General features: G+C 44.5%; 1 protein-coding gene across 1 annotated transcript in view; it reads right to left on the bottom strand.

The window, feature by feature from the left end:
- The window catches only part of LOC147034347 (glutamate receptor ionotropic, kainate 2-like), a 423,936-nt gene that overhangs the window by 35,227 nt on the left and 363,334 nt on the right, over positions 1-25,375 (bottom strand). Inside the window, exon 13 of the mRNA XM_085881293.1 lies at positions 1,621-1,739. Coding sequence (XP_085737419.1) covers positions 1,621-1,739 — 119 coding nt within the window. The remainder of the gene's footprint in view (positions 1-1,620; positions 1,740-25,375) is intronic.

Raw genomic sequence — 25,375 nt, 5'->3', positions numbered from 1 at the left:
TGGACTGTACGTGTGTGTGTGTGTGTGTGTGTGTGTGTGTGTGTGTGTGTGTGTGTGTGTGTGTGTGTGTGTGTACTATGTGTGTTTGTACTATTTGTGTATATAATGTCATGTATAACGTGTGTACATAACATGTGCACCATGTCACGTTTAATATAAGGTATATAGCATGTGCAATATGTCACATATAACGTGTGTGTATATAACATGTGCACCATGTCACATATAATATGTGATATACAACATATGGAATATGGCACATATAACATGTTTATATCATGTGCAATACGTCACATATAATTTGTGTATATAATATGTAGCATATAACATGTGTATTTGCATAAAATATATAATATGTTACGTATAACATGTATGTACATATAACAAGTGCAATATGTGATATATAACGTGTGTGTAAATAACAATATTGTGCATAATATGTGTATAAATCACAATCGTGCATGTGTATGTGGTAATCAACATTCATGTATGTGTGTATGTATGTATGTGCCACTGGCACCGGTCAACATCCCCACTCATGAGTCTCGAAGGCTGAATGGAGCCTTCCCCAGTCCTGAAGCATTCATCTTCACCAAAGCAAGGAAACACATACGATTCATGGACAATGCTGTCTCCTTATATATGTTGCACCCAACGGAGCCCTCCCAAGTCTTGAAGCATCCAGCTTATCCACAGCAAGCAACCACGATTCATGGACCAAGTTATCTCCTTATCCGTGTTGCACCCATCGGAGCCCTACTCAGTCTTGAAGCATCTAGCTTAACCACAGCAAAAAACCATGGCTCAAGGACCAAGTTGGCTTCTTATCCATGCTCTGCCTGCTCCCCCTCCCCATCCCCGAAGTGGCGATGATGAAGATCTGCGTGACCTCCCCAATGATGAAGATATATATTGACCTCGCATGTGGCCTCCGGTGTTTGCCCGGTCTCGGTCGCATCCTTCCTCATTCTCACCCCTCCTTAATGGGACATAATCAGCAAAAACCATCAAACCACAATGTGCCAGACCGTGTCCTGTACGCACATTGATTGGCTCATCTCCGGGCACCATGTGTGCAGCCCCCTACCCCATCAAAGCTGCCATCCATGGCTTGTTTCTCACGCCGTTGTATTGGCATGGTCCTCGATACCAAAAAACTCAGTCTCTCTCATCCTCAACAGCCGGAATTTTGCAAGAGGTAGTTTGCAAATGCTCGGGCCTTCCCTCCCAGCAGCACGGGTCAACAAGTTCCGCAAGCTGCAGAACCAGGCCACGTCACAAACGCATGTCGGCTGGCATGATACCGAGCACTCCACACACATCTCGTCTCATGTAAGCTGCTGTTCTACATGGTACTCACTGCCATTAAAACTGATGCACCTGAAGTGGCCCTTGGTCCACTCCATCCCAGGCGAGAGGGAGGAGGCATAAGCAGCAGATCATATTGCCTCCCTCCTGCCACCATTGTGTGTGTGTGTGTGTGTGTGTGTGTGTGTGTGTGTGTGTGTGTGTGTGTGTGTGTGTGTGTGTGTGTGTGTGTGTGTGTGTGTGTGTGTGTGTGTGTGTGTGTGTGTGTGTGTGTTCAGTACTTAAGACTTGGAGTTTACATGTGTGCAGTACCTTGCTGCATCAATGCTCCCACTCCAAACCAGAAGGAGTTGATCAATGTGAAACTGTTCTCAACCACATCTGAGTCAGGGTTACATGGGTGAGGGTTGTACCATTCATAAGGTGTAAATCTGTGAAAAAAAAGGGTAAGTAAATCAGGAATTTGATTTGATGAGGAATGGATGCAGTCAATGGTGAAGAGATAAGAAATTAGAAAAATGATAAAGATAGCAACTATTATTTTTCAAGAAGTCATTATTTTGTCTCTGCGTCTCTACCAATGCAACCTTCCTGCCGGAACAAGCACATGGAGTAGCATAACTGTTCAAAACATTTAATCAAAATGGTCTTAGTAGAGATCACTTGAATGAAATAGAAAATTTACTTTGTCCTTTGTGGGGTAATTATTTCCGGATATTTGCATATTGAAAGCACAGGCCAAACCATTTAAAAGACAGAAATGAAAATAACATACACCATCAAAAACTTAATGACCTCAAAGGGCACTCGGGAGGGCGCATACCTCTTCCACACAATGTCTGATCCACAAGAACATATCAGGCCGATTACATTTTTGAAATGTCATGCTATACAGTACTATATCGTTTTGAGCCCTATATCTCTCAATGGTGAAGAATCACTTAGAAAATAAATAATTCTTGAATCCAGATCTAGATCTGGATTATCACCAAAATTGAAACAGTTCTTCCTTGTCACACCCACAACCTGCCCAACAAGTTTTGTCCGAATCCGTCCCAAACTTTTTTGAGATATTGTACTATATATCATTTTTAGCCCTATCTCTCAATGGTAACGAATCACTTAAAAATTTTTAGTGGTCGGATCTGGAACAGGATCTTCACAAAAATCTAAGCAGTTTGTCCTTGTCATACATTCAACCTGTCCACAAAATTTCATCCGGATCCATCCACAACTTTTTGAGACATCCTGCACACAAACAAACAGATAAACAAACAAATGAAATTGCTCGTTGAGCAAGGAATTGCCGGAATAACTTTGTCATATCTCCATGATCTCTGAAAAAACAAAAACCTGGAAATCAATTTAGTTCTTATGTCGATAGTGCTACTGTTTAATGAGTTATAGCACTTAGTTTGGTCATGATCATAACTTGGAAGTCAATCGGACTTGAAATGGCGTTTTTATCGCAATTTGAAATTTTTGACCCGACCCCCCTGACATTCGACCCCCAACCGCAAAGAAGGGTGTTGGTGTGACACCCCAATGAGACATGTGGTTGGATGCAGAATTGGAAGATGCACATTTTGGATTTAGTTTGAAGTCGATACGTCCATTTTAGCGGGCGTTATTGCGAAAATAAGAATTTCGATTTTTTCGGTGACCTTGACCTTGACCTTTGACCTAGATTCACCAAAAATGACAAGTGTCTAAGTTTGACCATGGCCGACATCTGTACCCAGTTTGGTCATGATCGCTGAAACGGTGTGGCTGCTACAGGGTAAACAAACACACAAACAAACAGACAGACAGAAAGACACACAACCGACCAACATAATTGCCGAAATCCGAAGGATTCCGGCAATTAACAAACAAGACGACGACGTCATGTAGAGCACGATACTTGCAAAATCCATAAAACAAATTTGACCTCAAAACTAAATGGTGGTTGAATTCAATGACCCAATATGAAACTCCTCTGCAACTTTCAAGTCAATCAGATGAAAATTGAGGATTTAAGAAAAACCACCTCAGTTCAAACACCAACTTAGTTTCAGAAAAACCACCTTGGTTACCACCAAAGGGTGGAGGAGCTCCTTGTGAGCCAACGACAATCCATATCGAGTACCCAACTATGTCTGCAGATGTCCTCCTGCACTTGGGATACATTTTATAAGGAGGTTGGTGGCAGGATTTGCACTCTGGCCACCGTAAAACCCTTCATTCCGCAAAACATACGAAAAGCACAAAAAAATCAGAAAACCCACTCCGTGGGAGTTCCTCTTGTGCAGCTTCCCTTCACAGGGTAGCTCACCGGATGATGGGATTGTGGCAAAGCCTTCGGGACCCCCAATCTTTGCTGATAGGAAGGAAACCACGGGGTAACATTCCCGGGTCAGATTGTGGCAGTGTGTTTCAGGGTGGTGCTGAGGAGTCATCGACCAGACAGGTCCTTGGGTTAACCTGAGGCAGTCCCTTCCGGTGGGTGCCTGGAATGTCCTGTCCCTAAGGGAGGATGATCACCTGTCCTTGTTATCATCTGAGCTCAAGGCTGTGGGCATTGGTATTGCAGCACTCTGTGAGGTTTGGAGACTGGATTGTGGCGAGATCATGGCGGGTGGTTACTCAATACTGACCACAGGCTTGTTGTTGTGGCAACTCTGAAGTTGCAGCTTAAATCCAGGAGAATGGTACCATCACAGCCTCAGCTGGATGTCAAGGATGAGAGGGTAGCTGAGGAGTTTGTGAACAGGCTGAGTGGAGATTTAGGGGGTCTGGGTGCTTTGGGGGATCCTGACGAGTTGTGGATTGCCTTCAAAAGCACCGTCATTGATGTTGCTGGTGGATTTCTTGGAACTCACCGAAGGGTGAAGAAGAATTTGATCTCTCAAGGGAGACTGGATACTATTGACTAGAGTAACAAGGCCAAGCTGAATGCAGAGCAAAGCTGTTCAGGGAGCTGAGGCGTAAAACTGTATGTGCACGAAGGGTGGACAAAGAGGCCTATGTGTGAGGAATCTATGAGGGGGTAGAGCATCACCACTGGTCAAGTGATTCGCATCCTGCTTCAGTACAGGGGAATTCGTGCATTGAGTTCCTCCAAGCCCATCCCTCTGTGTGCTGCAGTTAGAGCAGAGGGTGGTGGGCTCTTGATAGAGTCCGAAGTGAAGGCCCGCTGGGCCGGTTACTTTGAGCGGCTGTGCCAGGCTGATCCAACAGCTGTCAAGTTGGATGTCAAGGGTGTTGCTATCCCTATTGCCGACCCCCCCAATCAACTGTGGTCTACCTTTGTTTATGGAAACAGACTGCGGTGAACCAGTTGAAATGTGGTAAAGCTCCTGGGATCTATGGCATCCATGCTGAATTTCTCAAGGCTGGTGGAAATGCTGCACTCGTGTCGTTGCATGCAGTTTTGTGCTCTGCCTGGAACACAGGCGTCATCCCAACTGACTGGAAGAGGGGCCTTGTTGTCCCTCTCTGGAAAGGGAAGGGTGATCGCCAAGACTGCAACAACTACCGAGGGGTGACCCTGCTCTCAGTGCCGGGAAGGTCTTGCTCGGACAATTCTTGATAGGGTTCGCCACAATCTGCTTGAGCACCAGCGTCCAGAGCAGTCAGGCTTTACACCAAAGAGGTCAAGGATTGACCGTATCCTTGCTCTTCAGGTCCTCACCGAACACAGACTTTCGGTCACAGTTTCGGTAGGGCCTGCTTGCAGCCTATGTTGATTTCTGTAAAGCGTTTGATTTCGTGAATCGGGATGCCCTCTGGAGGATTCTTGGTCTTCGTGGGGTGCCATCACAACTGATCAATCTGATGTCTGAACTATACTCTGGTACTAAGAGTGCTGTGAAATGTGGTGGTACCATCTCTGACTTATTTCAAGTTGTAACTGCAGTTCGTCAGGAGTGTGTACTGGCCCCCACACTTTTCTGCACTTGAATGTACTGGATTCGAGGGAGGATGTCGGAGAGATCAAGCTGCAGTGCATCGTTTGGGAAGGTCAAGATCTCGGAACCTGATTTTGCAGATGATGCAGTTATTTTTGCGGACACTCTAGATATCCTTTTGGGGGCCCTCAAGGTGCTGAATGAGGAGTCAGAGCCGCTGGGATTATGGGTTTCCTGGGTCAAAACTAAGATCCAGGCTTTCAATGACATCTTGGATGCTGCTATCCTGACTGTACCTGTTTGTGGTGAGGATATTGAGGTCACGGAGAGATTCACTTCCCTTGGAAATGATATTCATGTCAATGCTGGCTGAGAGCCAGAGGTCAACAGACATCTTGGTCGGGCATGTGGAGTCATGGATTCACTGATTTGTGGGGTGTGGCATTGCTAGTACCTGTACGAGAGGACGAAAGTCCGAGTTATCAGGTCCTTGTTGCTTCAAGTCTTGCTCTGTGGATGTGAGACTTGGACTCTGACCAGGGATCTGAGATGGAGACGTAATTCCTTTGGTACCAGGTCTCTTCGGAGAATCCTTGGCTATCGCTGGTCAGACTTTGTGTCCAGCGAGCAGTTGCTGAGAGAGACTCAAATGAGATTTGTTACCTGCATAATCCGTGAGCATCAGCTGCGGCTGTATGGACACGTGGCTCATTTCCCTGACGCTGATCCTGCTCACCAGATTCTCTCAACGAGGGAGCCTCGTGAGTGGAGGAGGCCAATAGGCCGACCACGTGCCTCGTGGTTGCAGCAGGTTGATCAGCATCTCAAGGAAATAGGGAATGGCAAGGCATCTGCCTGGGGGATGGCCAGACGGATACCCCTGGAGTTCCGGCGGAAAGTGGGCGCGGTGACGTGCTGCGCATGCTCCCACACCTCACCTGACCTGACATTAGTTGTTGGCCTTGGGCGTATGATGACCTTTTGGTCCATGTTGATCTCAAAAGTCATTTGCTCGTTGAATTCAGTGACCTGAAACTCTTCAAATTTCATGTCAATCGGATGAAAAATGAGGATAATAGAAGTACCACCTTTGTTGTTGACCTTGGGACTACATTGACATTTTGGTCTATGGTGACCTTTTGGTCTACACTGACCTCAAAAACAATTGGCTGGTTTAATTCAATGACCTGAAATATAAATCCTCTTCAAATTTGAAGTCAATCAGATGAAAATTGAAGATTTTAGAAATCTCACCTAAACTGTTGACCTTTGGCCTATGTTGACCATTTGATCTTTTGACTTCAAAAACAATAGTCTTCTTCCTGATGACAAACTCTACCATGTGGTGAAGTTCCATGAAGATCGGTTTAAAATTCTGACCTATCGGTGACAAACAGAAAGACAAACAAACAAACAGACTAACAGACAGGCAGACAGCCAAAACAACAAAATCGACTGACCAATATACCAGAAAAATCTTCGATTTTGCAAGTGACAAACAGACAGAAAGGGGGTGAAAACATAACCTCCTTCACCTTCGGTGACAGAGGTAACAATGGAGTTGTTGTTTTTTTTAACAAATAGAAAACTTCTTCCAAATCCAAGGCAGTAATCATAACCCCATTCACCAAGCTCTACCTTCTCTCACCTGTGGTTTCTGCTTTAAGACTCCACCAACTAAGGTATTCTTAATATTGACATTTCTGCTCACTTACCTCTATTCCAGATTACCTCTTCATTCTTTCTGAATTCTACTTCTCTTCAAAAGAGGTACGTCACGAGAGAAAATCAACTATAATACATTGTGTTCTTTTCCTTGAAGATATGAAATCCATGGATTGGGGGGAAGTCTATAAATGCCATCACGCTAACTCTGCTTACGATACTTTTATTTCTCTTCTCACTAACTCTTACAATAGCCATTTCCCACATTACAAAAAGAAGTGGAAGAGGAAAGACCAATCATCCATGTCTCACCCAGTCGATTAACAATTTCTGTAATTACAAAAATAGGCTGTATCGGCACTTCTTACATCATCCCTCTGAGAATAATGGGCGACATTATAATAGTTACCGTAATCCATTAACTGCTACTATCTGACTTGCAAAAAAAAAACCTTATTACATCAATAAGTTTAATATGAATAAAAATAACATGAACAATACTTGGCATGAAATTAATAAAATTCTTGGTAATGGTAAGGAAGTGGATATTCTGGAAAATTGCTCCGACGGGCAGAAGGTTTCTCCAATCTTGGGGATATTGCTAATTCCTTCAATCCTCATTTTACTAACATTGGTGCATCACTAGCTAATAAAATCTTACCAACTAACATGAACTTCAGGGACTATTTGCACAACTCCAATACATCATCACTTTCCCTTGTACCAACAAATTATTTTGAAATAATTGAGATTAGCAGGAAGCTCAAGAGGGCCACCAATTGTGGCTTTGATGAAATTCGTTCTTCTGTGATAAAGTCTATCATATCTTTTATTTGTCACCCCTTAGCCCATATGTTCAATCATTCTTTACCTCCACCACCGAAGGCGAAGGAGGTTACGTATGTTTTCACCCCTTTCTGTCTGTTTGTTTGTTTGTTTTTTGTGCAGAATATCTCAAAAAGGTGTGGACGGATCCTGATGTAATTTGGTGGGCCGGTTGGGTGTGTGACGAGGATGAACTGATTAGTTTTTGGTAAAGATCCGGATCCGAGTACTATAATTTTTAAAGTGATTCTTCACCATTGAGAGGTCGGGCCAAAATTATATATATATATATATATATATATATATATCACGATATCTCCAACCAAATTTCTCTCTAAATTTAACATTATTTTTGATCAGCAGTTTGGTTTTCATTGTAAACACTCAACAGATATGGCTTTTATTCATATGACAGATTTAATTTCTAATTCCCTCTCTGGGAGATTGTATACCGCTGGATACGATTGATCATAATAACCCAATATGCAGAATACTCCAAAGCCTTGGATATGATTGATCATAATATTCTTCTCTCCAAACATGATTTTTATGGTGTTAGAGGTTGTGCTCTTGAAAGGTTTAAAGACCATCTTACTAATAGGCAACAATTTACAGTCATTACAAGCTCTAATTCTTCATGGAGAGCTATCAGCCACGGAGTTCCCCAAGGATCTGTACTTGGGCCTCTTCTTTTCCAATTATATGTTTAACGATCTAAATAGTTGTTCTTCATTATTATCTTTTTTGCTCTTTGCTGATGAAACAACTATCATCTGTTCCAATCCCAGTTAGGACTCTTTGATCAGTACTCTTAATACTGAGCTCATTAACATTTCATCCTGGTTTAAATCAAACAAACTCTCCATAAATAACAAAAAAAAAACCAAGAGTATGTTCTTGAGAAAATTCACCAAAACTCTGTCTGACACCATCTCTTCAATCTATAGAGACAATGAACCAATTACTCTTGTTCATTTGACGAATTTTTTAGGTGTTACCTTGGAGGACAGACTTAACTGGACTAATCACATTTCATCGACTGCTAAGATTGTTTCTTGAAACACAGGCGTACAGTCTAAACTTCGTACTTTCCTTCCTCCTTGTATTTTATTCTCCCTGTAAAATATCTTAATTCTCCCTTACCTGAACTATTGTAAAATTGTCTGGGCACACTCACTCTCAGTTATTGAAAAGTGAATTATAAGAATCTGTACCCTTTCTCATCCACGGGACCACACTGCACATCTTTTCACCAAACTTAACACAGTGACACTTTTTGAAATTAATCAATTACATACAGGGATATTTATGGATAAGCATATCAATAATCTTCTTCCACAAGTCTTTACATCTTCCTTTATCGCAGTCCATGATATCCACACTCATTTCACGAGATCACAAGATAACTTATTTCTACCTTTTACTTGCACATCATACTCTATTAATACATTACGTTATTATGGGCCACTTCTTTGGAATAGCATTGATGCAGCAAAAAAAAAAACACAGTAGTCTGTGGGTCAGTTTAAGTGTTCTTATAAACGAAATTTGATCTCCGCTTATTAAAAGTTTCCTTTCTTACACATTGATTTGTTATTCACTTTCACAACTCTTCGCCTTATTGTTATTTCATTCTTTTGTTTATCTGTTTATTCTTTTTATTCGCAGTATTCTTGACCATTTTCCCTTAATTCTTTGTCATTCCTTAGTTTTGGTGGAATTTATCGTTTGTCGTTTATATTGTGAGTCCATAGGCATATGAATACAAACCTCGGCTTCTGAATATGCCTCCATATTTGCCTCTGTACGTCCGCCACCGAAGATGAAGGAGGTTATGTTTTCACCCCTTTCTCTCTGTTTATTACTTGCAAAAGTGAATATTTTTCCAGCATATTGGTCAGTCGATTTTGTTATTCTGTCTGTCTGTTTGTCTATCTGTCTATTTGTTTGTCTGTCTGTTTATCGCTTACAGGTCACAATTTTAAACCCATCTTCACAAAACATCACTACCTGGTAGAGTTTGTCATAAGGAAGAAGCCTATTGTTTTTAAGGTCAAAAGGTCAGCATAGGCCAAAGGTCAACAACCTTGGTGAGATTTCTAAAATTGTCAATTTTCATCTGATTGACTTAAAATTTGAAGAGGATTTTCATATGGCATCACTGAATTCAATCACCATTTATTTTTGAGGTCCATATCGGCCAAATGGTCAACATCGGGAGAATTTCTACAATTGTCAATTTTCATCTGATTCACTTGAAATTTGAAGACGAGTTGCACATTGAGTCAGTGAATTCAACCACCAATTATGTTTGAGGTCAAATTTGTTTTCTGGATTTTGCAAGTATCGTGCTCTGCACAACGTCTTCTTCTTGTTTGTTTGTCAGTTTGTTTGTGTGCAGGATATTAAAAAAAAGTTGTGGATGGATTTGGATGAAACTTGGTGGACATGTTTAGTGTGTGACAAGGAAGACAAGAATCAATTTTTGTGAAGATCTGAATCTGGATCTGGATTCGAGAATTTTTAAAGTGATTTTTCACCTTTGAGGGATAGGGTTAAACTAATAGAAAGCACGATATCTCAAAAAGTTTGAGACGGATTCGGACGAAACTTGGTGAGCAGGTCGTGTGTGACAAGGACGAATCAATTTGATTTTGGTGAAGATCTGAATCCGGATTTGGATATGACAGTTATTTAATTATTAAAGTGATTCTTCACCATTGAGAGATAGGGTGAAAAACAATATATGGTTTGATATTTCAAAAATGTATTGGGCTTGATATGTTCTCATGGATCAGGCATTGGGTGGCGGAGGTATGTGCTCTACTGAGTGCCTTTCTAGTTTTGATTGTATCCTTCTGAGTTTACCAAGTTTCAGAAATATTACTTTCATATATTTTTTATTTTACTGTACTTATATTGACAACTATGGAAATAAATGTTTTATGAAATTGAAAAAAAAAATTGAAATTGAAACTTTCTGGTTTCACCCACTTCCCGACTCCACTCCACTTCCCGCCCCACCCCACTTCCTGGCCCCACCACACTTCCAGCTCCACCACACTTACTGCCTTCACCCCACTTACCGGTCCACCCCACTTACCGGCTCCACCCCACTTACCGCCTTCACCCCACTTACCGGCTCCACCCAACTTCCCAGCTCCACTTCATTCCCAAGCTCCACGTTTCCCTTTCAGCGGTTTCAAGGTGATGAAGCACCTCCATCAATGGCTCAGTTCCATATATACAGTATTTTTCAATATCATGTTTACTCTTCATTTGATACCCTGTTTATCCTTGCATGCAGTAATTACTTTCTGTCAAGGTGGTGACCCTAGCTGTGGCCATGGGACTGTCAAAGGATCCATGCACTACTCAATAAAAGAACGTGAAGAACATCATAAAGAGAGAAATGCTTCAAACTCTTCCAAACTAAAGAGAAAAATAAAACTGCTTGAAATTTCCAGGGAAATATTTCATTTCATAACATACAAGCTGGGGTACCCAGCAAAGAAAGTACCCAGCTACTTGAAATTATTTATAAGATCATATTTATACGAAGGTGGGGATTTCAGGATGTGTTGGACATTGAAAACATGGATTTATTTGCCTCATGGTGGGTTACCTTTTGCCTGCTGGATGGCGAAAGCACTGCCTGAGCCCACAGCCCAATACACACTTTACAGCGGCGTTTGGTGGCCTCAAAACGGATGACAAGGCTAATGCAAGGTGGCATAAAACCTTGTCCAGATTCTGAAGCACCTATACCCAAAATTTGGGGCATCAATGTGGTATGGTTCGGCTGTGAAAGAGTAATAAACAAACACACAAACAAACGGAAAAACACTTGAAATTGTTAGTAAGATTTCAAAGTTTTCAATGCACAACATGTGTCAGAACCCCAACATCGGTTATTCCCCCCCCCCCCCCATGCAGCACTGGGTACACCACTAAAGCTGTCACCCGGTTAAGATTGGGTTATTTAGACTTCAGTAAACCTTCAAGAAGATTGATGTTTAAAGCTGGAGCAAAAATTTAACCGAGAGTGCACCATGGTAATGATGGGCCAAATGGCATCATTTCCTTGTTTGAGGTCAGTTTCTTGATTTTCAGATGTACAAACACACAAACATACAATTGCCTTGCCGGCTGGGGGTGGGTTGTACCCATGACATGATCTTGAGTACCCTCAGGTCAGGTCAGGTATGGGAGCATGCGCCGGAACAGCGCATTGCCACGTCCAATTTCCGCCGGTACTCCAGGGGCCACCATCTGCCCATCCCCCCAGACAGATGCCTGGCACATCCCCATCTCCTTGAGATGCTGATCAATCTGCTGCAACCACGAGACATGTGGTCAGCCCATTGGCCTCCTCCAATCACGAGGCTCCCTCACTGAGAGAATCTGGTGATAAGGATCAGCGTCAGGAAAACGAGCCACATGTCCATACATCCACAGCTGACGCTCACGGACGATGCAGGTATCAAATCTCATTTCAGTCTCTCTCAGCAACCACTCATTAGACACAGGTCCCTGGTCAGAGTCCAAGTCTCAGATTGATAGAGCAAGACTGGAAGCACCAAGGACCGAAAGACTTTAACTTTCGGCTTCCCGCACAGGTACCGGCAGCGCCACACCCCACGATACAGTGAATCCATGACTTCCCAGGCTGAACCCAGACGTCTATTAACCTCTGGCTCACAGAAATAGAGACATGTATATCACAGTCAACGGAAGTGAATCTCTCCATGACCTCAACATCCTCAACATAAAACAGGTACAGATAGGATAGCAGCATCCAAAATGTCATTGAAAGCCTGGATTTTAGTTTTGACCCAGGAAACCCACACTGCTAATAACTCCGACTCCTCATTCAGCACCTCCAGGGCCATCAAAAAGATATCTAGGGTCTCCGCAAAGATGATTGCATCATCTGCGAAATCAAGGTCAGAGATCTTGACATTCCAAATAATGCACCGCAGCTTAATCTCTCCAACATCCTCCCCAGAATCTAATCCATGCAAGTGCTGAAAAGTGGGGGGTGGGGGGTATACACCGCTGATGAACTTCAGTAACAACTGGAAACAAGTTAGATATGGCATCACCACATCTCACATCACTCTCAGTGCCAGAGTATAATTCAGATATCAGATCGATCAGTTTTGGTGGCACCCCATGAAGACCAAGAATCCTCCAGAGGGCATCCAGATTCACTCAATCAAATGCTTTACAGAGATCAACATAGGCTGCAAGGAGCCCCTGCCTAAACTATCGTCTGTGTTCGGTGACGACCCGAAGAGCAAGGATAGAGTCAATCATTCACCTTTTTGGTGTAAACTGTAAAGCCTGACTGCTATGACGCTGGTCCTCAATAAGATGGTGGCAAACCCTTTCAAGAATTTGCCAAGCAAAGACCTTTCCCGGCACTGAGAGCAGTGTCACCCACGGTAGTTGTTGCCATCTTGGCGATCACCCTTCCCTTTCCAGAGAGGGACAACAAGGCCACTCTTCCAGTCAGTTGGGATGATGCCTGTGTTCCAGGCAGAGCACAGAACTGCATGCAATGACATGAATACAGCATTTCCATCAGCCTTGAGAAGTTCAGCGTGGATGCCACTGTTCGCAGGAGCTTTACCCCAATTGAACTGGTTCACCACAGTCTGTGTTTCCATAAACGAAGGTGGACCACAGTTGATTGGAGGGTCAGCAATAGGGATAGTAACACCCCTGCCATTCAACTGGACAGCCGGTGGATCAGCCTGATACAACCGCTCAAAGCAACTGGCCCAGCGGGCCTTCACTTCGGACTCCTCTGTCAAGAGCCCACCACCCTCCGCTCTAACTGCAGTACACCAAAGGATAGGCTTGGAGGAACGCAATGCATTAATTCCCCTGCAATCAGGACGAGAATCACTGACCACAGGTGATGCTCTCCCCCCCACAGATTCCTCACACAGAGGCCTCCTTGTCCACCTTTAGTGCATGTACAGATTTTGTGCCTCAGATCCCTGAACAGCTCAGCTCTGCCATTAAGCCTGGCCCTGCAACTCTGTTCAATGGTATCCAGTGTCGCATGAGAGAAAAAAAATTCTTCTTCGCCCGACGGTGAGTTTGAAGACATCGACCGGTAACATCAAAGACGGTGATCTTGAAGGCACACCACAACTCTTCAGCATCCCCCCAAAGCACCCAGACCTCCCAAATCTCCACTCAGCCTGTTCACAAACTCCTCAGCTACCCTCTCATCCTTGAGCTTGCCAACATCCAGCCTAGGCTGTGATGGTACCATTCTCCTGGATTTGAGCTGCAACTTCAGAGTAGCTACACCAAGCCTGTGGTTTGTATTGAGGAACTGAGCACTCTGGTAGATCCTGCAGTTCTGGATCATCCTCCAGCGACCGTCAATCTCCTGTGCCACACCGCCAGCATTGGAATACCAAGTCCAGCGATGAGTCTGTGGGTGCTGAAACCATGAACCAGCCACCCTAAGTCCATGACTTGCTGCAAAGTCAAGGAACTTAGTGCTATTCTGCTTCACAGTTCCAGACCCATGGGGACCAACACATCTCATAACCATCCCTATCAGTTCCAGTCAATGCATTGAAAACCCCCAAGATGAGAAGAGTATCTCGCCTGGGGCACTGATCAACCAGTCTCGAGCGTGGTATAGAACGTGACCTTCACGGTGACATCACTTGCCTCATTCTGAGCATATACAGAGACCAGGGAAACGACACCCAAAGAGCGACTAATCCTTAGTCTGATAATACACTCATTGACCGGTGTTTCCTCAATTATCATTGGAGGGAACTTGCTGGACACAGCTACAGCAAATCCCTGGGAATGGTAACCATCAGACCAACCAGACTAATAGTAGGTGCAACCACCTGCCATGGTCTCGCTGCAATCTGGTCTCCAAACATCAGAGAGTGCTGCAATACCGATGTCTGAACACTTGAGCTCAGGTGATAAAGCATGTTTGCAAATCTGATTGAGATTGGCCCAGCCATTTTTCATTTGATTTTCAGACCTTCACCTTCAGAAAGAATTTCCGTGTTGGGGGGGGGGGATTTTGTGGGAGTTGGGGTGGCTTTTAACCTTATCCAGATTCTGAAGTATCTACACCCAAAATTTGGGGCCTCTCGGTGCAATGGTTCACCTGTGAAAGAGTAAAGTACAAACACACAGACCAGGAAACAAACACTTGAAGAAATATATATATATATATATATATATATATATATATATATATATATATATATATATATATATATATAAATATAAATATATATATATATATATATATATATATATATATATATATATATATATATATATATATATATATATATATATATATATATATATATATATATATATATATATATATACTGTAATGGCTGTGGAAATTCACAGAGCACCATATTGGTCCTTAGATCAGTTATGTCGATAAGTCTGTGTTCAGATAGATTTCCCCACGGATGTCTAACGGATTTATTCATGTAACCGGGCTGTTATCTTTGAGTTAGCCGTTTTTCTTTTGCAATCATTATTTTGGACCAACCGTTCACAACAACCACCTCCACCGCCAACATCGCTCTCACCAACCGTTCACAACAACCACCTCCACCGCCAACATCGCTCTCATCAACCGCTTCGCAAAAATCACCTCCACCGCCAACATCGCTAACATCAACCGCTTCGCAACAACCACCTCCACCACCAACATCGCTCTCATCAACCGCTCCACAACAACCCCGATCACCACAACCACCTTCTCATCAACCGCCAACATCCCCACAGACAAAGAACAGCTGCCTTCAGAACAACCACCTTAACCATAACTGCCCAACCACACCACCCTCTCGACCACCACAAAACGCCAGCCATTCCACCATTACAACCACCGTAACCACCACCGCATTGCCACCTCGGCACACGGTTGCGAGAAGCCTGGCATTCATCGGGGGAGAACGGACAACGGCCCCACCCCCCAACGAACAACATCTGCGCCGGCCAACGCAGCAGGAGAATAACCCAACACCAATGATTACAAAGCGACACTAGTTATGAAGAAAGGAAAAGAATGAGAAAGGCCCTGATTCAGCAAGGAAAACGCCCTTCTTCTGGAAGTTTCCGGCGCGTGCTGGAAGAGGTGGGGGGGGGGGTGAAAGGGAGGGGCGAGGCGCCGTGGAGATAAAAGGAGATAAAAGGGCACGCTGAACGGAGTCTCTGTCGTCGGCTGCTGGAGGTTGTGAGGTGTGTGGAGGAGACAAAAAAAAAGTGTCGTGTCGGCGTTGTGGGCAGTGTGTGGAGCCGCGGTAGGGGACTGGAGAGAGCGGAGCGCAGCGGAGCCAAGGGGCGCGGCCTGCCGTACCGTACCTTACCGTGGGTCACTGGAGTGGGGACGTCGAGGGTCGCCCTAGCAAATCACCACGAGGGTGAAGGTAGCCAGCCCGGTCTCTCGGAGCCTTTGCGGTCTACACGGCTCCGTGCCTATAAAGACCCCAAGAGGTCCATTCTACCCCCTTGTCTTTGATGGGGTTTTTCCTTTGTTTCTTTGCATGAATGTTGTGGCGCCATGTCCGTAAGTAGAACTGTCGATAAGTGACTGTACATAATAAATAGACGGTGGTAGCTCTTTGTCTTGCTCGCGTCTTGTCCCTACCCCCATTCATTACATGATTGAATACGTGCATTGTTTGCATAACCGCATCTTTGACCGTATACGTGCATGTTTGGTGTGAAATAAATGTGCTTGTTTAAATGTCACCTGTTCGTTGCGTCCTTTCCCTTGATTGAACTGCCATATTGCACTCGGAATATAGTTGTTTGTTAAATAGCCGATAATAGAATCGGGTCCAATGGGGCCTCGCGATAACACCCCGCTCGGTTATCCCAAAACGGAGCGAGCTGCTTAAGCGGCTCGTTTCCAAGCGGGCCTCATTGAGGTACAATCTCTCGGTAATCTACCCGCGCGATTAATTAGGTAAATCGAAGATTTGGCGATCGGACCCTGTAGCGCATGGCTAGAGTACGGACAAGGTTGTGGTGTTGTTGAAAACACACCCGTGGCTGGTTTTCGGCGTTGATCCGCAAAGCCGCGACTGGATTGTCCGTTCGGTGGGCAAAGCGGCCGCTATTGGTTAAACGTGGTCATTCGCACGCCGGCGGGCGGAGATCCACAACAATATATATATATATATATGTATATATATATATATATATATATGTATATATATATATATGTATATATATATATATATATATGTATATATATATATGTATATATGTATATATATATATATATATATATATATATATATGTATATATATGTATATATATGTATATATGTATATATATGTATATATATGTATATATGTATATATATGTATATATATGTATATATATATATATATATATATATATATATATATATATATATATGTATATATATATATATGTATGTATATATATATATATATATATATATATATATATAAAAATATATATATATATATATATATATATATATATATATATATATTGTTGCGAATTCGCGCCCGCCGGCGTGCGATTGGCCACGTAACTCGAATCGCGGCACGTCGCCCACCAGATGGACAATTCAGTCGTTACCCTCTCGGAACAACGCCGGGAGCTAGTCACGGGTGGGTCTTTCGCCCTCACCACAATCGTGCCAATCGGCCACCCGCGTAGGATAGGGTTGTTCGCCAAACTCGACCTACCTAAGTACCTACGCAGATGGTTAATCGGGCGATCGTACCTCGCCGCAGGTAGACTTCGGACACGAACCGCTTAAGCGGTTCGTTCCGTATTGCAGAGATAACCGAGCGGAGTTATCATTGACCTCGACGGTTCAGATTAGTTACAAGGAACTTACACCCACTACCAATCTCTTACGCGATGCAGGATGGAGAGTGAACAAAAGGAAGGAGACGAAGCAAAGCGGGAACAATTGAACACGCACATTTATTTCACACACGCAGACAGCACAGAAGGCACGTATTCAGTCACAGTAATAATAATAAAAGGCACGTATTCAAGCACAGAAAGAAACAGTAAAAGAGAGATACTACCGACTAAGACCGACACACGGCAACACTTACACAGTTTTACTTAACAGACGGCGCCACCACAAGCATTTACACAAAAAGCAAAGGAAAAAGAAAGCCACCCTCATAGGCGAGGAGGCAGACAGGTCCGTAGACCAAATGTACGTGGATCCTGGAGGATCAGCCAGGTCCACGAGACCGGGGAGGTCTAACCCGCGTCCTCGTGACGCGATGGCGGGCAAGCCGCAATGTTCACGCCGCTGTGCCCAGACTCAGTTTCCTGGCGTGGTCGGCGAGTCCTATCCGGCGTGCTCCGCGCGAGCGGTCTCGTTGGCACCACGTTTAGGGTGGGGGAGGAATGAGGGCCCCCTCGGCACTATCTCAGTGCGAATGGGGGGGGGGGAAATCGCTGATGCTCAGGGAGAGGGGTATGGCTGGCTGGCCTGGATCCCACAACGAGTTACGCGACCCCCACACCGCAACCTCGTCGCCGTCCGCCGTCTTCCCTGCAACTCCTCCGGAACTTCTCTCCAACTCTTCCCGAACTCCTCCCAGCTCAACTCACCCTCTCTCTCTGGTGAGTCGCCCTGCGCTCGCATCTTTATAGGACTCAGGAGGAGCCGATATGTAAATATGCGGATCAAAACGCGATTGGAGGCGGGGCCACGCCACCCTCTGTTCAGCCATTGGTCGGGCAAAAAGGGCGTGAACCTCCCTTGATCCGCATATTTGCATAAACGGACTTCACATACACGCACTTGGAGGTGGGGCCAAGCAGCCTCGCGCTCGCCCATTGGACGGAGGGGAAGTGGGCGTGAATCATTTTGGATCCGAATTTCTCCCTCGGAAAGGCCGCCATTCGCGCTCGCGGCTCGGTGCGTTTGGCACCAATCGCCGAACGGGCCCGAGACAGCCTGACGTTCAGTGTTCACAGGTGGTGCGGTTGCTGGTTGTGAAGGAGAAAGGCGAAGGTGGTGGAGGGTTTTCTGTGGTGGTTTGATGGTTCAGGTGTCGTTTTGGAATGGCGGTGAAGCGATGTTTGCGGGATGGAGTTGTGAAGGTAAAGGTAGTGGCTGTTTGCGTTGTTGGCGGCTTAATGGTCAAAAATAACAATAGAGAAAGAAAAAATGGCGAACTCAAAGCGTCGCAGCCCGGATGAATCACACATATTCCCTCGATACAACGGGTTTGGGCTAACTACACATGGACTTATCGAGATATCTCAGCTGAGGACTCTTTATGGTGTAATGCGAATTTACACAACCGTAACACTATATATAGTGTCCATAAAGTCTCTATAATTTATAATTTATACTGTCTTGATGTGCTTCGTGCAACTAATGGTTCCAATATAGAAGTGTATTAAATAAGGCAAAAAACTTCAATATCTACTCCTCATTTTGCAATAATTTCCACAGGTTTATCTACTCATTTGCTTTTGTAATACATTTTTTAAATTGTAAAGAGACTTTATGGACACCCTGTATACATGATTGATATTCCGCATGCCCCTGAAATGGTTCTGCAAAATTGCATGCCGATAAGGCAATGGCAACCAACACACAGTGATCCCCAGGCAGTTATTTTGTTAGTCTTCATGCAGCAAGGCCTTCCCCTCATGTCTCGTGGGTTAACGGGACGAAGTGCGTTGTGTGGGTCTAATACCTCGGTCTATTAACTATATCTCTATCTTCTATTCTGATTTTATTCCAACCCTTTCCTTTTAGTCATGGTACCAATCAAGCAAGCAAGCAAACACACCACGATATGAATTGCAAACACACCACGATATGAATTGCAAACACACCAAGCAGCCTCCCATGGTAGAATCAACAAAAGAACAAACACTGTATGGCATGCGCATGGCACGCCATTTCATTCAAATCTGCGCGCCAATTTCCAAAGGCATCTAACCCTGCTCACCCCTCGCTCACTAAAAACTCACCACTTCGACCGCCGACACCTCCCACACATGGGAAAAATGTTCCTGCACCTCCTCGTAGCTCTGCATCGATACAATTTGCCACTAAACATGCGTTCTGCACAGCTCAGACTGTACTCGGACCATGTGATGTGGGGACGAGCAATGGACATTAATGGCACCGGCCGCATCTCGGCGGGAATGTTCCGGGTGAGCATGCAGGATTGATGTGGCCCTTGTCCAGTCGCCAGGGCATGGCGAGATGGGCGGCGAGGAGAGGACGTGGGAAGAGCAATCCAGGAGTTTGATATGGAGCTCCGTGCCGTGTCACGCCGGATGTGTGAATGAGACCACTTCTGGCCTCAGGAACCTGGCAGGGCGTGGCTAGGGCCGCTGTGGTCCAATAGTGAAGTGGGATTCAGGTCACAGCGCGCCACTTCAGGTCGTCACCCCACCCTTCGCCCGAGGCTTATAAAAGGCAGATCGCGGAGCGGTCCACAATTTTGTTCGCCTCTCTGCTTCGCCCTCTTCTTCACTGCTCCTCGTTGCCTCTGTCTGTCACTGGCTCTTCGTTGCCTCTGCCCGTAGCTGGCTCTTCGTTGCCTCTGCCCGTCGCTGGCTCTTCGTTGCCTCTGCCCGTCGCTGGCTCTTCGTTGCCTCTGCCCGTCGCTGGCTCTTCGTTGCCTCTGCCCGTCGCTGGCTCTTCGTTGCCTCTGCCCGTCGCTGGCTCTTCGTTGCCTCTGCCCGTCGCTGGCTCTTCGTTGCCTCTGCCCGTCACTAGCTCTTCACTCGCAGTTGGTGTGCAACTGAGACGTGCTTATTCCGGAGGACCAGTGTGGAGCGCACGTTGCCACTAGCCCCAGCAAAGTGACGAAGCCGGAGATAACATGCCAACTCTCCGCTTAAGTGGAGCGTCCCACAGAGGTACACACTGCACTAGCAGACCTATGCACGACTTGGTTAAGGATATTTTGCCTCAAGCATCTTGTCTCCTCTCTCTCTCTCTTTCCACCCCTCTATGTCGTCCCCTTTGGATACACAAAGAAGCATCCATGACAGATTTGCAATCAAGGTTTCCTCTGGCATGACACCACACCCCCCATATTGCACTACACCACACCTCCCACTCCCACACCTTAGACACCAATATTTCTCCCTCCTATCTCTCCCAAAGTGTTACTGGGTTGCGTTGTTCGGCCGACCACGCCAGGTATTGCGAGGCATTTATCCTCATCTGCTCTCTTTCTTTCTGGATAGCTAATCTTCCGTGTGTGTGTGTGTGTGTGTGTGTGTGTGTGTGTGTGTGTGTGTGTGTGTGTGTGTGTGTGTGTGTGTGTGTGTGTAATGTCACCTGTCGTAGCATTGGTTAAGATTGCAAAAGTTATAACGGGATAAGTCTGCTCTGTGTCTGCTTTTGTAAATTGCTTGCCTTTTGCCACACCCCACAAATCCCTTGCTTAAGGCGCTGTCACACCTTAACGATTTAGCCAGCGTATGCCGACTTATGAAAAATTTGTCTAAAACGCTGGCACACGTCGAATATGTTATGGGTAAGTGTTGTATACGTTAAAAGCATGCTGAAAAACACTGCCATACGTCGTAGTACGCTGGCTTTCATCGTTGTACTTTGCGGTTGTCCTCAAATTTTAGCATGCTTGAAATTTTACGACGTATGCCAGCGTATGACTCACACGTTCCGCTATGCTGGCCATAAGTTGTAGGCACGTTATGCGATCGTTGACACACGTTGAGGCACGTTACTTGTAAGTTACTCATAAGTCGAAACACGTCGAGGTAATGCTTAGCGTACCAAAAACTTATTTCTAACCTATGAGTAACGTGCTTTGAACCTATGTGTAACGTACCTCCAACGCATATTGACGTATGTAGACGTATTTGATTGACGTCTTCCGGACGACCACAGAACTTACTGAACGTGTTTCTAATTTACAGCTTCCGTATAATGGCATATTGGCAGCGTTAAAAAACAACAACAACAATAACTTCCGATATTTCGTCACGTGCCATTACGTCACGTCCGATTGCCTCTTCAGTTTGCTCATGTCTTATTCTTAGTTCCTCCTCTGTGAATATTTTCTGTTTGAGGATATTGTCACGTAGACGTCGAAACTTAAATGTCCGAATATATTTTAAAATTCGTGATAGACTAAAAAAAAAAAAATAATAAAAAAAAAACAACCAGATATTTCGTCACGTGCCTTCACGGAGCCAAGGATGAAAAAAAATGTGCCTTGACGGAGCAAATAAGTTTCGGGTATGCTAAACATTACCTCGACGCGTTTCGACTTATGAGTAACTTACAAGGAACTTGTGTCAACGATCGCATATCGTGCCTACAACTTATTCCCAGCGTAGCGGAACGTGTGAGCCATACGGCGAGTAAGTCGTAAAATTTTTAGCATGCTTGAAATTTCACGACGTACGAGACGTACCACGAAATATGACAAAATACTTCATCGTTTTTCAGCGTGTCCTTAACGTATACACAACTTACCCATAACGTATTCGACGTGTGCCAGCTTGGTTGGGCAAATTTTTCACAGGTCGGCATACGCTGGCTAAATCGTCAAGGTGTGACTGCGTGGTTGACACTTCCAATTCTCAGGTGGTTATGATTTAAATTGGCGTGCGGCAGGTTTTTAACAGGTAGATACTTGCTGGCTCCCCCCACCCCCTTGTGGTCTTCTAGCCCCAACCCCCAGGATCCGCAAAAATTGTGTATACATAAAACCTTTTCTGCAAAACATGTGCCACTTGTATTTTAAAAAATAAAAATAAAACAAACGCCTCCAATGCCCAGGTAAGTGATTTAGCTAAAAATAAAAAAGCCCTTGTCGCTCGGGGAGACATGGCTATGAGATTGGCTTGATGAGCTTGAGAATGAGTACAATTCCCCATCGAGGCTTTCAGACAGAGTGGCATTACGAATCCGCTAACAAGCCTGCATTTGATTGCTTTTTTCTGTTGTTCATGTTTTTCAAACTTTGCTCTTTGCAAATGTTTCACATAAATAGGTTTATCCAGAAAACAGACTGCATTTAAGGATCACAGAAGGAGAGAAAATAAACCAGCAAAAAAAAGAAGGTATGACAGGTTATTTGTGCACCACACCCTGTTGTCTGGTTTGGCATTCAATTTCTGGAAGATTCAAATACAGTTCTGGATTAGCAAAAAGCTGCTCTTATGATTCAGTGCCAATGGAATGCTGTGTTTTGTGCATCATATACCTTGTTTCGATGTACCACTCAAACCCAACTTGAAAACCATTCCGCTCCTAACACTGCATTCCCATGTAATTTTGCCATCCCAGTTTGGACTGTGGATGCAAACAGAAGGCAGGTGGACGTGCCATGGGATGAGGACCAGCCAACATGGTGCCGAGTGGGAATCAAATTTCAAGTCAAACCAAAAAGATCAAATATGTCAGGTTTTCGCCTAAAAATAATGCAAATTATTCTTTTGCACCTTTTAAATTTTAACAGCACTGAGAGAGAGAAGAGAAAGGTTGCAAAATATTAATTGAACAGGCAGGTGACGATACACATTTACGGTCTGAAATCACTGACATATGTAGCATTTCTATCAGGCCGATCAGCCTATCTGAGACCATGGACTTCACAAACAACCCCCAGGTGGGCTGGTGAAGCCCTCAAAACATGCAAGAGAATGAACCACCCACACACACATCAATTATACACAATGGATGGAAACGCAAGCTTTTGACTTTGTTCAGATGGATGGTTATATGCGGGTTGTGGGAGAACCAGGGTGAGGACAGCAGGTTTTCATCCAGAGTTGAGTGGTGCCTGAAAACAACGTGTTTGTTTATTGGAAAGGACGATAGGTTAGCTGTCTTATCTGCAATTTATGGATGTCAGAACCCAAAATATGATGGAGTGAAGGTTTTCTTACATGTCCTTATTGATCTGTGCACAAGAAATACTGAACAAGTGATGTACTTGTCACAACTGCTGAGTGTTATAGGACCTGTGTGAAAGCCATTCCACTTCATGAAATCAATCCACAACCTCCACCATTTTACTTTCTGTGGAAGTGAAAGGAAGCACAACTTTACTCTGTAAACAGGTTCACTGTGGTAGCAAATGTCTTTCTCCAATTAACATGCTCTCAGAAATGGACAATTTTGTAATTACCACTATGATTGGTCATGGGCCAGCAGAGTACATAACAGTGACATTATAATTAATCATTTGACCACACAGCAGCATTTACTGGAAACAATGGCAACAAAGAAAATTGGGGACCACAAGGTACCCACACCCATCAGAAACAACAACGACAGTAAAATAAATTGGAGGATACTTATATCCATCCACAAGTGAACAACCAAACCCTATTGATATTGCAAATGCAAACCAATTCAAGACTGTGAACAAACTTTAGCAAGCAGCAAGCCTGCAAATGTATGTGAGTGAACAAGCTTGACAGGACAAAGTAACATAACTGAAGTGTAAAAGTGATGTTCACCATAGGACGTACTTCCTTTTGTACAAATATTTTACCTGCAAAAGCCTGTATATATATATATATATATATATATATATATATATATATATATATATATATATATATATATATATATATATATATATATATATATATATATATATATATATATATATTGTTGCTGGCCGGGGGTCGAGTGAAAAGACCACCAGGTGGGGGTGGTGACACTACCTCGGTTCCCACCAGACTCCCCGGAATTGTAGGCCGTCGCACATGGGTAATTCTGTGACGCGGCGGGTCGCTTAACAGACTGTGGACGCCAATAACTCAACTGCGTGACCTAGGGTCCTCCCACCTATGGGTTAATCGGGTTACCTCATTAATCACGTGGTTTAATTACCGAGGAACACGCCCTCGGTACGCATTGTCCGAACCGGATCACTCTACCGGACCAGATCACTTTACCGGATCGGATGCAATCGAGCGACACGCCAAGGACGTACCGGCTAAAAGGAACGAATCATTGGGAATAAAGTCCCGGCTAAACTAGGATTCGGACAATGCTGGATCAACGAAAGAAACCACAAAGACGAGCTGGGAACATTCCTTATGATAATTTGTTAACAGTGGGCGAGGAAAGGTATGTGGTACGATAAAGATTTATTGGGGTATGTTGTGCAGGGATGGGGGAGAGAAGTGTGGTGCAGCAAATAAACAGGCAACTTACAAAAGGGGACACAGAGCAGACTGAACGCGAAATTAATAACAATAATAGTGATAATGATCTTCTGTAGTCTTACTTAAGCAGACAGGCGGCAAGACACACACACACACACACACACACACACACACACACACACACACACACACACACACACACACACACACACAACTCGATGAAGAGAAAGATTTGCAACAGGAAGGGAAAGGAGTTGAGGCTACGTTCTCTGTACCTTTGTGCTTGATAGCACGACGCACCACCAATATGTTTTGAGGGGAGGTGGGGGGGATGCTCCGTAGTGCAGTACCCGACAGTAGGCGCGTCGGCTCTGGCTTCAGCCGCGCGTGTGGAAACCATGTTCGTGAAGGAGGAGCTTGAGTGGAGAAGTGGCGGAGTCCAGAGTGAGAGGATGGAGCGGCAGGCGGGACCAGGTAGGCGGGTGTGGTTGACGTAATGTGGGCGGAGATGAGGATGCGGAGTCCG

The sequence above is a fragment of the Eptatretus burgeri genome, chromosome 1, assembly GCF_056783735.1.
Source record: "Eptatretus burgeri isolate ZD-2024b chromosome 1, Ebu_testis_v1, whole genome shotgun sequence".
NCBI classification, from domain to species: Eukaryota; Metazoa; Chordata; class Myxini; order Myxiniformes; family Myxinidae; genus Eptatretus; species Eptatretus burgeri.
Note: the sequence above shows the minus strand (reverse complement) of the source record. Positions and strands in the feature narration are given on the sequence as shown.